Source organism: Adiantum capillus-veneris, chromosome 27 (assembly GCF_014529385.1).
Source record: "Adiantum capillus-veneris isolate H3 chromosome 27, ASM1452938v2, whole genome shotgun sequence".
NCBI lineage: Eukaryota > Viridiplantae > Streptophyta > Polypodiopsida > Polypodiales > Pteridaceae > Adiantum > Adiantum capillus-veneris.
The window spans coordinates 112,108,994-112,122,526 of record NC_140957.1 but is presented as its reverse complement, the minus strand read 5'-3'; the positions used below and the strand labels follow the sequence as shown (position 1 = coordinate 112,122,526).

Here is a 13,533-nt window from a genome sequence, read left to right as displayed (position 1 = left end):
TTTTTTTAAGGATAAGGTCGCCGTGGCCTGCGCGAGAGCACACACACACTCTATCTACCTACTTCTAGCTAATACACCTACTGTTACACAATAACACACTCTATTAGCTCTCATAGATCTACTTCCTACTTACTGTACACAGAAAACTAACAACCTTAGTACACAGAGAATAAACACAGTACCTTTGAAAACTCCACTAACAAAGAAAACTAACAACCTTAATACAAAATAAACACAGTACCTTTGAAAACTCCATTAACAAAAAAAACACACAGTATAACACCAAATCCCTCTTCTCAACACACACACCCTCCTTCCTTACCTTTCCTACAATAGAAATTGCACCACAAAAGAAGCACAGAGTGCCATTCAAGCTTAGTGTATGGAAATCCCCGGCAAAAGTGCCAAAAATGTGCGCATATGTCGCATGTGTCAATGCAAGGAACTTGCCGATACACCGCGTGCGAGCCACAAATGGCTCCAAGCACACAACAAGCCTAAACTAGTAAGCTCAAAGATGACGATGGTGTGTCACTCACCGCTCTACGCTTGCTTCGCAGAGGATTCCTCGCCGCAAAGAAGAGGGAGACGCCGCTACGCCGCGCTCAACCACCTCGCCGCCGTCGTGCCGCCGCAATGCTCGATCGCTCTCTCTCTCTCTCTCTCTCTCTCTCTCTCTCTCTCTCTCTCTCTCACACACACACACACACACACACACACACACACACACACACACACACACACATACACACACACACACACACACACAAGGAGATGAAGAAGAAGAAGATGGAGATGGAGCAAAAGCACTCTTCAATTGCACAAATGAGAGAATGAGTGAATTTTAGGTTTAGTTTACTTTTATATGAGCTCGTCCCATTCACACTTGGACGCCCATGCTTAGTCAACTAATCCCTTGAATGTTCCAGCTAGAGTGCGCCTCTCATCGATGATCACTCTTACCCTTTTCCTATTGGACCGACAAGCCCGGCACCTGACTCTACCAAATAAATAATACGACGTCCGTTGTAGGTGATAGGAATGTACGTGAGGGTTAATATAGGGCTACCTATCTTTTCATTGCACATTAAGTAATACACTCTCTGTTGTGTGCCTTGAGCTTCCTTCGTCTTCTCCAAGCTATGTGTGTTTTCCTGCAACCCTAATTCCAACACTCACGTGGCACATCAACATGATTACTTAGTGCACCCCCTGAGGCTAAGTGTTTGCGGTGAAACATCTTTAAAAAAATCTTGTAAAATTTTACATACTCAACCTTGTAAATGGCTATTAAGGCTTCTAGCTTGTAAATATGAGTGGACTAATGAGTCTAGGGTTACCTACCGCAACCAGTTGGAATATAAAAGCCAATTGAGTTCATTTTGTAGAGGATTTTTTGGTGAACTGAAGAGAAGAAGGACTTATGTCTAAGAAAGTGGTGATCTTCTAGCGCTTCCTACGCGTAAATGAGTGAGTATTTTCCATTGATTCTTTGTATGTGTGTTCTCTATTGTGTTTACTACATATTGATGTGCTTCATGTTTCTTGTACGTCGCCGTATATGTCATAGCATCTGCAAGTATGTGAGACTTTTCGAAGCTCATATTTAGAGCTAGAAAACTCTGTTTTCAGATATCATACTGTCGTTGAAGTCGTGAGAGCATGTAGATTCAGAATATATGCTAATTCGTCATTTTTTATATACTATTATGTGTGATAAGCGATTTTCTTACGTCTCAGATCTGGTACTGAAATGCTGTCTGATCTTGTCCAGACTGTTGGGGTATAAAGCCCAATGTGGTCGCCCAGGTAAGTGGGCAGGCCGCCAGGTATGTACACATATTCTTTTGTAAAAACCTAATAAGAACTCACTATGCTCTACACATTACAGTAGAGCGAGTTCACCATATCGTCGTGCTCTTCTTCTCGCACTCTCTCTCGCGTCGCACTTCCACTCGTACTCCTTCAACTGGTATCAGAGCTCAGATCGAGGCACGGGACAGCACTGCAGGAGGCTAGAGTCACCAGCTCAGATTGGAGTGACATTCGACGGGCGAAGACACGGCCCCAAATCTCGGTCATCTCGGTCACCGTTCGGCTTCGACAAAGGTCCGCGCAGGCCATTTTCGACTACGTGGTCTCTGCGGGTGCAGATCCGACTCTGCAAATTTGGGGTTTTTGGCCTACGACTGCAGGTGCCGAGGATATCGACACTCCTAGAGTGTTGATTTGTGGCTATCTACACATCGAAGGACGGCTCACAGTTCTTGGAGGCGTGTCACATACGACACGGGCATATCTACACACAGACTGTAGGCAACATCCACTAGTTCATCAGGTAGCTTGTGTTTGCTACTTGATATTCCAGATTTCATCCTGACATTGCAGGTACTTCCACATGGGATGTATTTTCAGAGATGATGTATGTCTGTTGAGGGTTTGTTGGCTGTGAGTCACGCAGCAAACAACCGCCGCAGCGGTTACAACATACAGTGGGAAATTTGTGGATGTATGACTTTGTGGGAAGTCTATGTACTGTCAGATTTACTGCAGCCTTTGTTGAGGGTCGAGTGAGGTTTTATTGAGATGGGGGATTCTCGAATGTTGAGATCCTTTCGGTGATATAGGTCTTGGAGCGATCCCTTGAGCACGGTTAGATAGGCAGCTAGGAAGTATTGACTGTGAGTTAGACAGTTGGGATTGCATCTTTGCTTTACTGCCGTTGAGGCATTGTCGCAGTCTATGCTTATAGGACAGTGACAGGACAATGAGAGACAGTACAGGTGCAGGACAGGTTTACCCGCAGCTTACAGTGTCAGAGAGACAGTGTTTTTTGAGCTGTTTTTTGGTCTGTTTTTTGAGTACACCATAGCCATTTTACAAAGGAGACTCTGCCGAAATTTATGCAGAATCTAAAGCTTTCTTGGTTCATTTGACAAGTTGATATTAGTTCAGAGGTCAGTTTACAAGGGAAACTCTGCCGAATTTTTCCCAGGAAAGTAAACCACTGTGAAGCGTAGCTATGGCTGGATCACAGGACACTGCTCTTTACAATATCAAGAAGCTGGATGGAACCAATTTCCCATTGTGGAAGAAGCAGATTTGGCACGTGTTGGTACAAAAGAAGCAGATAAAACCTATAAAGCTCAAGGGGATAAAACCAGAAGATATGGACGAAGATGAATGGAGCGAAATGGATGAATCGGCACTTTCTACCATTATGCTAACTTTGGCAGAAAGCGTTTACTTCAATGTAGCAGACGAGATGTCGGCTTATCAAGCATGGTTAAAGATCAGTGATCTTTATGAGAAGCAGAGTGTAGCTTCACAGGTATACTGGCTTAAGAAGCTTGTTGACTTGAAGATGAAAGAAGGGACACCTATGTCCAATCATTTGAATGAATTCAACACAATCTATAGTCAATTGTCAGCTCAAGGTGTCAAGTTTGATGAACCTGTTAGAGCTATGTTCCTGTTGATCACATTGCCGAAAAGTTGGGACACTTTTCGCACAGCTTTGAGTAATTCTGCACCTCCAGATCGTTTGAACATAGCAGGTGTAGAAGGAAGTCTGCTTACTGAAGAAACCAATAGAAAGACAATGGACAAAGGCAAAGGAACAGCCTTAGTTGTCAGGGGAAGGACCAAAGAAAAGTACAAAGGTGGAAAGAGGAATCAGTCTCGTAGCAAGTCCCGCAGTGCTAAAGGTAAGAGTGACATAGAATGCTACCATTGTGGCAAGAAGGGTCACATGAAAAGAGACTGCAGAGAATGGAAAGCAGAAAAAGGCAAAGAGAAAGCTGAAGACCATGGTGAGAAGAACAAGTCCTCAGTGAAGATTCAAGAAATAAATGTGACAAACACTGTTGCAGAGGATGACAGTCTAGTGTCAGGAGACATCTACTTCTTGAAGAATACAATGGACTCAGCTCTTCTTACAGCATCTGATGGAAATGCACTGAGTGACTGGATTATAGACTCAGGGGCATCGCTTCATGTGTCTCCAAACAAGGAGTGGTTTACCTCTTATGTGACCACTAAAGATCATGTTCGGCTAGGCAATGGGCAGACATGTGAGATCTTAGGTTTTGGAGATGTTCAATTGAAGTTTCAGAATGGCTCTTCTTTCACGCTGAAGAATGTGAGACATGTTCCCGCAATTACAAAGAGCTTGATCAGCACAGGTTTACTTGATGACGCTGGCTACGTCACTACTTTTGGACAGAACATGTGGAAGATATCCAAGGGTTCTATGACAGTAGCACATGGAGTAAAGTCTGGAGGACTTTACATGATTTATGTATCAAATGTCTCTAAAAATGTAATCAATGTAACCGAGCAGCCGAACGTTTCTTTGTGGCATAGCCGGTTAGGACATATGTCCAAGAAGGGAATGGAAATCTTGTCTCGTTCTGGTTATTTGCCTGGCTTTTCATTTAATGATTTTGAATTCTGTGAACATTGTCTGTATGGTAAGCAAACACAGCAGCCACATAAGCATAGAAGCAGTAGAAGAGATACACAGTTGGCACTTGTTCATAGTGATTTGTGTGGACCTATGCCTAACCTATCTCTAGGGGGAGCTTCTTACTTTATGACATTTATAGATGATTACTCGAGGAAAGTATGGGTTTACTTTCTCAAGCACAAGGATGAAGCGTTTAGCGTTTTCAAAACGTTTGTGACACTTGTGGAGAATCAGAGTGGCAAGAAGCTTAAATGCTTAAGCACTGACAATGGTGGAGAGTATGTTTCAAAGGCCTTTCAGGACTTTTGTGAGTCAAAAGGTATAAAACGTGAACTTACTGCTCCTTACAATCCTCCTCAAAATGGTGTTCCTGAGAGGATGAATAGGAGCGTACAAGAGAAGGTCAGAAGTATGTTGTCTAATGCACAGCTGCCAAATGGGTTTTGGGCTGAAGCTGTATCAACAGCTGTTCATCTTGTAAATAGATCTCCTAGCAAGGTTTTGCAGAAGGATTCAGTGCCAGAGATGGTATGGTCAGGCAAGGTGCCCTCATACAAGCATCTCAGAGTCTTTGGCTGTGAGGCATATACTCACGTTCCAAAGGAATTTAGGAACAAACTTGTAAATAGATCTCCTAGCAAGGTTTTGCAGAAGGATTCAGTGCCAGAGATGGTATGGTCAGGCAAGGTGCCCTCATACAAGCATCTCAGATTCTTTGGCTGTGAGGCATATACTCACGTTCCAAAGGAATTTAGGAACAAACTTGAGCCAAAGAGTAGAAAGTGCATCTTTCTAGGCTATGGTAATTCTGGTGAGATGGGGTACAGACATTGGGATCCCGAATCCAGAAAGGTTGTCCGCAGCAATGATGTTCACTTTAATGAATCCAAATATCATTCTAAACCAGAGAGGGTTGAGGAGATTAGAAGAGTTTTCTTCCAAGAAGATGGACCTGCACGTGCAAGACAAAATGTCAGGGCTCAAGAGGAGCAAGGACAAGATAGATTGGAACCACAGGTTGTGGCTGAGCCTGAGCCACCTATTGTGCGTAGATTTGGACGTGTCACGCGACATCCTGATAGGTTTGTTCCATCTATGAACTATGTCATGTTGACTGATTGCAATGAGCCTTCATGTTACAAGGAAGCAGTGCAAATGAAGGACTCCGGGAATTGGCAATTGGCCATGCAGTCAGAGATGACAGCTCTGCATAAAAACCAGACATGGAAGCTAGTTAAATTACCACGGGGCAAAAAGGCTCTACCTTGTAAATGGGTTTACAAGTATAAGATCACCGCTCATGATAGTCAGCCAAAGTACAAAGCAAGGCTTGTTGCCAAGGGCTTTAAGCAAGAACAAGGCATTGACTTTGATGAAGTCTTCTCTCCGATGGTCAAGATGACTACATTGAGATGCTTTCTTGCATTGGTTGCCATAGTAGATTTGGTGTTGCACCAAATGGATGTCAAGACAACGTTCTTGCATGGTGATTTAGATGTGAAAATTTACATGCTGCAGCCAGAAGGGTTTGTTGAGAAAGGCAAGGAAGATTGGGTATGCCAGTTGTTAAAGAGTCTTTATGGCTTAAAACAATCACCGAGGGCATGGTACCATAAATTCCACAAGTTTATGCTTTCTCAAGGCTACAAACGTCGTGAGTTCGATCACTGTCTATATACAAAGAAGGCTAAGGATGGCAGTTGGCTGATCCTTATTTTGTATGTGGATGACATGTTGATTGCTGGCAAGCACTTGGAAGAAATTTCAGCTTTGAAGTCAAAGATGGCAAAATCGTTTGACATGAAAGACATGGGTGAGGCAAGTCATATACTTGGTATGCGCATTGAGAGAGACAGATCAAGGAAGTTGATTTGGTTATCTCAAACAGAGTATATTGACAAGGTTTTGCAACGTTTCAATATGGAGAAGGGAAAGGCACTGAGTGTTCCATTGCCACCATATGTGAAACTTAGCAAACAGGATTGTCCTGTGTCTGAGGAAGAACAGGCTGAAATGGATAAGATTCCATATGCGTCTGCAGTGGGTAGTTTGATGTATGCAATGATTGCTACTCGCACAGACATTGCATTTGCAGTGGGAGTAGTAAGTCGATACATGTCAAACCCAGGCAAGAAACATTGGGAGGCAGTGAAAGGAATATTGAGATACCTGAAAGCTACAAAGAGTATGCGTATATGCTATGGGAGTCAGGAGCTAAGTGTAAAGGGTTTTACAGACTCAGATTATGCAGGTGACTTAGACAACCGAAGGTCTACATCAGGGTATGTCTTTACATTGGCTGGTGGAGCAGTATCATGGCGTTCTAGATTACAAGATTGTGTTACTCAGTCTACTACAGAGGCTGAATATGTTGCAGCATCAGAGGCATGCAAAGAATCAATTTGGCTTAATCGACTAGTAACAGATTTGGGAATCAAAGAAGAGATGCCTGTGTTATATTGTGATAGTCAAAGTGCTATACAATTGGCTCGCAATCCACTTTATCACTCAAAGAAAAAGCATGTGGATGTGAAGTATCATTTCATCAGGGAAATGCTCGAGGATAAGCAACTTCAGCTTGTCAAAGTTCACACCACAGAAAATCCTGCTGATCTACTTACAAAAGGACTTCCCTCAGAGAGCTTTGCACATTTTCGCAAGCAGATAGGTGTAGGGTAGTACATCACTTCTCTACATCTCTTGTATATTAGCTTGTATAGTAGCTTCTCTCACACTTAAAGTACCACATTGGACTTTAAGTGGGAGGTTGTTGGGGTATAAAGCCCAATGTGGTCGTCCAGGTAAGTGGACGGGCCGCCAGGTATGTACACATATTCTTTTGTAAAAACCTAATAAGAACTCACTATGCTCTACACATTACAGTAGAGCGAGTTCACCATATCGTCGTGCTCTTCTTCTCGCACTCTCTATCGCGTCGCACTTCCACTTGTACTCCTTCACAGACTTGTGGATAGCTTCCTAGAGCATTGGGGCACTTGATAGAGCATATAATTAGTGGTTTGGAGCATCATATCCTCATGATCTGAGTGTCACCTCTCTAATTGGATGTGACGTGTCCGTAGCTTCTTGAGACCTAGAGTGATAGGGACCATGTGCATGTATGATTAGTGTTTCTTTCATGCCGATTTAGATACTTTTCTTCTACTACTCCTACTACTGGCAAGACTTAAAAGAAAATCCAATACATGGGAACATTCCCCCTTCCCTCGCTTTCCCTCCCCCCCCCCCTCTTGCCCCTGCCTTGCACAGACAAAGAGAAACGCGTGACCATCTCCCCTCTCTCTGAGCACCCCTTCTCGTCCTGCCCCTGCCTCACGTACATGGACACAAAAGCGCCCTACGACGCTGCAGTAGTACCTTACGTCGTATTGTCCCTACCTTTCATATATCTAAACAAAGAGGCATGACGCACCCTTATATGGGCCGCGGACAGAGCCAACAAACCGATGCCATGAGGGATGGGGCCTTGCCTCATGCAGACGAGAGAGAGAGAGAGAGAGAGAGAGAGAGAGAGAGAGAGAGAGAGAGAGAGAGAGAGAGAGAGAGAGAGAGAGAGAGAGAGAGAGAGGGAGAGGACTCAGCCACCTCAACGAGGTGCTTCGGCGAGAGAGAGAGAGAGAGAGAGAGAGAGAGAGAGAGAGAGAGAGAGAGAGAGAGAGAGAGAGAGAGCTCTATTACCTGCACAAGCGTGCGCATGAGTGAGAGAGAGTGATAGAGAGAGAGAGAGCTGCAAGCATCTCGACTCTCCATGTCTCTCACGCGAAAGAGAGGGACGACAGTGCAATTCAAGCGGTGCAAGCACGGAGGCAACCTGCAAAGAGAGACGAGTCCCATAATTCATGAGCTAGAGAGAGAGAGAGAGAGAGAGAGAGAGAGAGAGAGAGAGAGATGAAAAAAGAAACAAACTCCCTGCTTCCACGTGGCCTACGTCATTTTCCTTCTTCTTTGAACCCTTACTTTTTCCTTCTCAAATTAATACTTCCATTTTTTCACTAATGAGCCATTTTTTGATTTTTTGACAGCTGGGTATCCCCTACTAGCACTTCGACCGTAGTAGTCCAGTCGCTACTTAGGATTTCAGTGTGTGATACTTGTCTTGTTGTGCCTGGCAAATATTCTAGTGTGACCTCCGACTGTCCAAGCCTTGGTCCCTCTCGGTATTGACATTGTTGTTTGTGTCTTACCTTGGTGGCCCTATACTCGCTAGAGCTCGATGTGGTGTGGCATAAGACAATCGACGCCGTTGTCGGGAACCGTACCTTGGCTTGAGTGTCTACCAGAGTTCCGAGCTTAGATTTTTTGGGCATAGAAGTAGAACAGTCGCAGACAAGGGGAGCAAGAGGAGGTTCACGTAGAAGATCGAAGAATTAGTGGTTTGGAGGATATGAATATAACTAGTGGTTTGGAGCACTCCTCGTAGATCCGAGTGTCACCTCTCTAATTGGATGTGACGTGTCCGTAGATTCTTGAGACCTAGAGTGATAGGAACCATATGCATGTATGATTAGTGTTTCTTCCATGTCAATTTAGATACTTTTCTACTAGTACTTTGGTCGTAGTAGTCCAGTTGCTATTTAGGATTTCAATGTGTGATACTTGTCTTGTTGTGCCTGGCAAATATCCTAGTGTGACCTCCGACTTTCCAAGCCTTGGTCCCTCTCGGTATTGACATTGTTGTTTGTGTCTTACCTTGGTGACCCTATACTAAGATAATCGCCAGAGCTCGATGTGGTGTGGCATAAGACAACCAGCGTCGTTGTCGGGAACCGTACCTTGACTTGAGTGTCTACCAGAGTTCCGAGCTTAGAGTTTTTGGACATAGAAGTAGACACAAGAACATTTAGAAATTTTCTCATGTAAGAAAACGGCGTCTTTTTCAGTGTTTTTCATACAATGCATAACATCATGAGCTTCTGCTCGAGAGGCACTGCATACCTAGCTAGGTATGCCATGCCTCCCTCACAGAAGCTCATGATGTTGAGGTAAGTGGTACCACGTGTACTTTGTGATGGCTCCTCAGTAACCTCAATTGAGTTTAATGGCGTGATCTTCGACGCATTTGGATTATTTGGACATTGGGCAATCAAATGATCTATGCCACATCGATTACACATGAGTATCGACATTGTAGACATGCTCGCTTGATTGGTTTGCATTAGTGTGACGTTTTTTTGTAGCTTAATAGGACACTCGACCACACGATGTGAACCTCCAACTCATAGCATTGAAGAGATGGTCTCTTGCAACAAGAGACCATCTCTTCAATGTAATTGATATTTTGGCCTCTTGCAACAAGAGCAAATACTTGATAGAGACAAGTTTGACTTGTCTCCAATAATCCTCCATGTAGTATTGTGGACTTTCTTCAAGGGCATCAATTCCATAGGCAATATTAAGGTCTATATCTTCCTCACAGTCTTCCAAACAAACAATAGATGACTCACAACCCACTTCATTCACAGAAGTGATTTTCGAATGTGGAAATTGTTGTAAGAATTTGTCCAAAACTTCTTGTGAGAACAGCCACAGACAAGGGGAGCAAGAGGAGGTTCCCGTAGAAGATCACACATAAAGAAGTAAGAACCTGAAGATCCCACAGCAGTGGTAGCGATGATTGAAATCCCTACAAGAGCAAGACAACCAAAGGAGGTCAAGCAAGAAGAGATGGGAATGCCAGAAGACCTACAAGTGCCACCACTTGAAAGGATGAAGATGACCGCCAGCAAGTCATCACCCAACAGGTAACGGTCCACGAAGGCAAGGCCTCCTCCAGCAGACCAACTTTCGATGTACAAAGGGACTCAACCAAGATGCATATGAAGAGCAAGTGGACCGAAAGCTAAAGGCTGAGAAGGAGCTCAAGGATAACTATGCAGAGCTCGCCAGAAAGCAGCAAGAGCATGACGAACGGCTTTCAGAACTCGAAATTGCCTACAACCAGGTGGACAGAGAGGCTGAAGAATTGAAGAAAAGACTACAACTTGTGCAAAACAAAGCTGGTGAAGCCAGACAAGAAAAAATGGCACTGCAAGTGGCAAATGAGAGCTTGAAGAGGGCACATGAGTTGGCTATACTGAATATGAGAATGGCACAAACCCAGGTGGAACAACTCCTGGCCACACCTCTTCATAGTCCTACAACAGTCACAAGCTTCCAAGATGGCAATAAAATAGAAGAGGAGAACGCAAGGCTGAGGAAAGAGATTGAAGAGCTCAAAAAGCGCCTCGCGGAGAAAGGCGCAGAGCATCACAAAACAGAGACGAGCACATATTTTCCGCCACAACATGAAATGAAGAGATTAACTCAGACAGATCAACCAGCGGAGATACAAAACCAGCCTAATCAGCCATTGCAATCAGTGGCTTTAGATCTTGTAAAGAGTTCATATTCATTTCCAGAAGACGATACATTTGACTCTCCTGAAAGGATCGAAGTACCACACTCACCACCTGCAGAAGAGCTAACTTATACACACAGTTTGATTCAGAGGCTCAGAGACTCCCTGCAAACAGAAACAGATGTTAGGAAGAAAGAGGACATTCAGTGGGAGCTGAAGATTGTGGAGATGGCGCAGGAAATATTCCTGGAAGTAGAAGATTTATATGAAGTCCACCGCCAGTCTACCCTTTCTCTTCTCTTCCTGAAGATAGAACATGATAGGAAATTCCAGGATCTACTGCCAAGATGGGCCATGGAGGAATGTGGAGGCTATAAACCCCTAACACGGGATGAAATCAATGGGCTTGCTCCACTGCCTAATCAACCACTATGGAGAGTCAGCTGGATACAGCTCCACACCAGAGCAATCACAGAATATGCCGATGCACCGAGGGCATGCAGAATCGACCCAACCTTTTGCCCCGTAAAGCGCAGGCATACCTGGAGCAGATTTGCAGAGCTTCAAAAGACAAACCCGGATTATTTGAACTACCCAGCACTTCCTCCTGCGGACCGCTACTGCTCACAAAAGTATTTCGTCTCCTCATTGAAACAGGCAATCAGGATGTATGAAGGTGTGCCAGACTTAGCGTGCCGAATGCTTGTGAAGATTGCACACCTATTGATTCTGTGTGTGGACATTTTTGACAAAGAATTGCCCAACAACAGGCCATGGGAGATGATGTTGGAAGGAAATCAATCACTGGCATACGACCTGAACAAAGGACCAAATAGAGCACAGATCATGGGTCTTTATGCGAGATGTCAGTTTTTGCCATCCCACCACATGCAGACTTTCGAGGAGATTTTTGTAACAGGATTTTTTGAGACAGGATTGGCAATATTCCGGCCCAATGCTAGGAATCCCACGCTGCGCTACATTGCTTACAAAGATGCTGAAGACGGGGACCCTGTGCATCAGCTCATCAAGCAGCAGGAGGAGAGCCAGAAACAGGAACAGATACGTCGAGCGTCAGCTCGAGGACACCTCCATTGAAGATTAGGTGGGGGGAATGTTTGCGGTAGGTTGTGAAATTTCACAAGCGGGTTTCTGTAAATGGTCACATGTAATGACCATTCACATCGGGGCTATTAAGGCTTCCAGCATGGGCTAATCAGTGAGTCTAGGGTTACCCCGGCCAGTTGGACTATAAAAGTGAACTGAGTTCATTTTCTAAAGGACTTTTTTTGGTGAGCTGAAGAGAAGGAGGAGCTTGTGTCTAAGAAAGTGGTGATCTTCTAGAACTTCCTGCGCGTAAACGAGGAGTATTTTCCATTGATTCTTTGTATATGTGTTCTATATTGTGTTTACTACGTGTTGATGTGCTTCATGCTTCGTGTGTGTTGTCGTATGTGTCGTAGCATCTGTGAGTGTGTGAGACTTTTCAGAGCTCATATCTAGGTAGAGCTAGGAAACTCAAATTTCCGATATCAAACGATCGTTGGAATCCTAAGAGCGTGTAGATTCAAAATATATGCTGATTCGTCATTTCGAAAATACTGTCACGTGTGAAACGCGATTTTCTCACGTCCCAGATGTGGTATCAAAATGTTGCCTGATCCTGTCAAGACTTGTGGGATAGCTTCGTAGAACATTGGGGCACTTGATAGAGCATAGGATTAGTGGTTTGGAACGTCATATCCTCGTAGATCTGAGTGTGAGCTCTCTACTTGGATCTGACGTTCTGACTTCGGATCCTTAGCTTCTTGAGACCTAGAGTGATAGGGATGGGCCTACACCGTGTGCATGCGTGGTAGTGTTGCTTTGATGTCGATGTAGGTGCTTTTCTACTAGCACTTCTTCCATAGTAGTCCAGGCACATACTTAGGATTTCAGTGTGTGATACTTGTCTTGTTTGGCTTGGTAGATACACCTAGATTGACAATCTAGCATGGCCTCCGATTGTCCAAGCCTTGGTCCCTCTCGGTATTGACATTGTTGTTTGTGTCGTACCTTGGTGGCCATGCACTAAGACGATCACCAGAGCTCGATGTAGTGTGGCGTTAAGACACTAAGCCTATTGGAATGTTAAAGGACTTGAAGCTCAAGGTTCTAGGCCACAAGATACGGCATACCTTCATTGTTATGGATTATATTATGATTGTATTGATTGAGTCATGGGCCGGGCTTGTAGATGCTTTGGTGATCATCATTTGTATTTCTAAGCTACACCAGATTTAGGGCTAGGCTTAGGGATGGTCGCCCAAGTGTGGATGCCCATATGTGAAAGTGGCCAACTCCTATTTAAGCCATTGTAACCCTAAAACCCTCACTCTCTCAAGTGCTAACACTAAGTGCTCTTGCTCCTCTACTTGTGTTGATGCACCTTTGTGTGTGTGTGTGTGTGTGTGTGTGTGTGTGTGTGTGTGTAAGACAGAGAGAGAGTATGTGATTGAGCTTTGGCGTTGGCACGAGCGGTGGTGATGAGGTGGTCAAGCGATGGCAGCTAGCTTCTTCCTCATCATGGACGTGGGAATCCCTCATTTGTGGTTGCGCAAGAAGGTGAGTGACACATCTGTTCATTGTGTAGAGCTTGTCGGCTTTGTGTGCTTTGAGCCTTCGTGGCTCGCTCACGACGCACAACAAGCTCCCTTGCAGTAACATG

The 13,533-nt window shown here is 44.4% G+C and overlaps 1 protein-coding gene across 1 annotated transcript in view; it reads left to right on the top strand.

Moving 5' to 3' along the window:
• The window catches only part of LOC147422579 (uncharacterized), an 82,280-nt gene extending 70,079 nt beyond the window's left edge, over positions 1-12,201 (top strand). The window contains exon 3 of the mRNA XM_086503072.1: positions 10,213-12,201. Coding sequence (XP_086359198.1) covers positions 10,213-11,924 — 1,712 coding nt within the window. The 3' untranslated portion in view covers positions 11,925-12,201. The remainder of the gene's footprint in view (positions 1-10,212) is intronic.
• Positions 12,202-13,533: the final 1,332 nt, after the last annotated feature.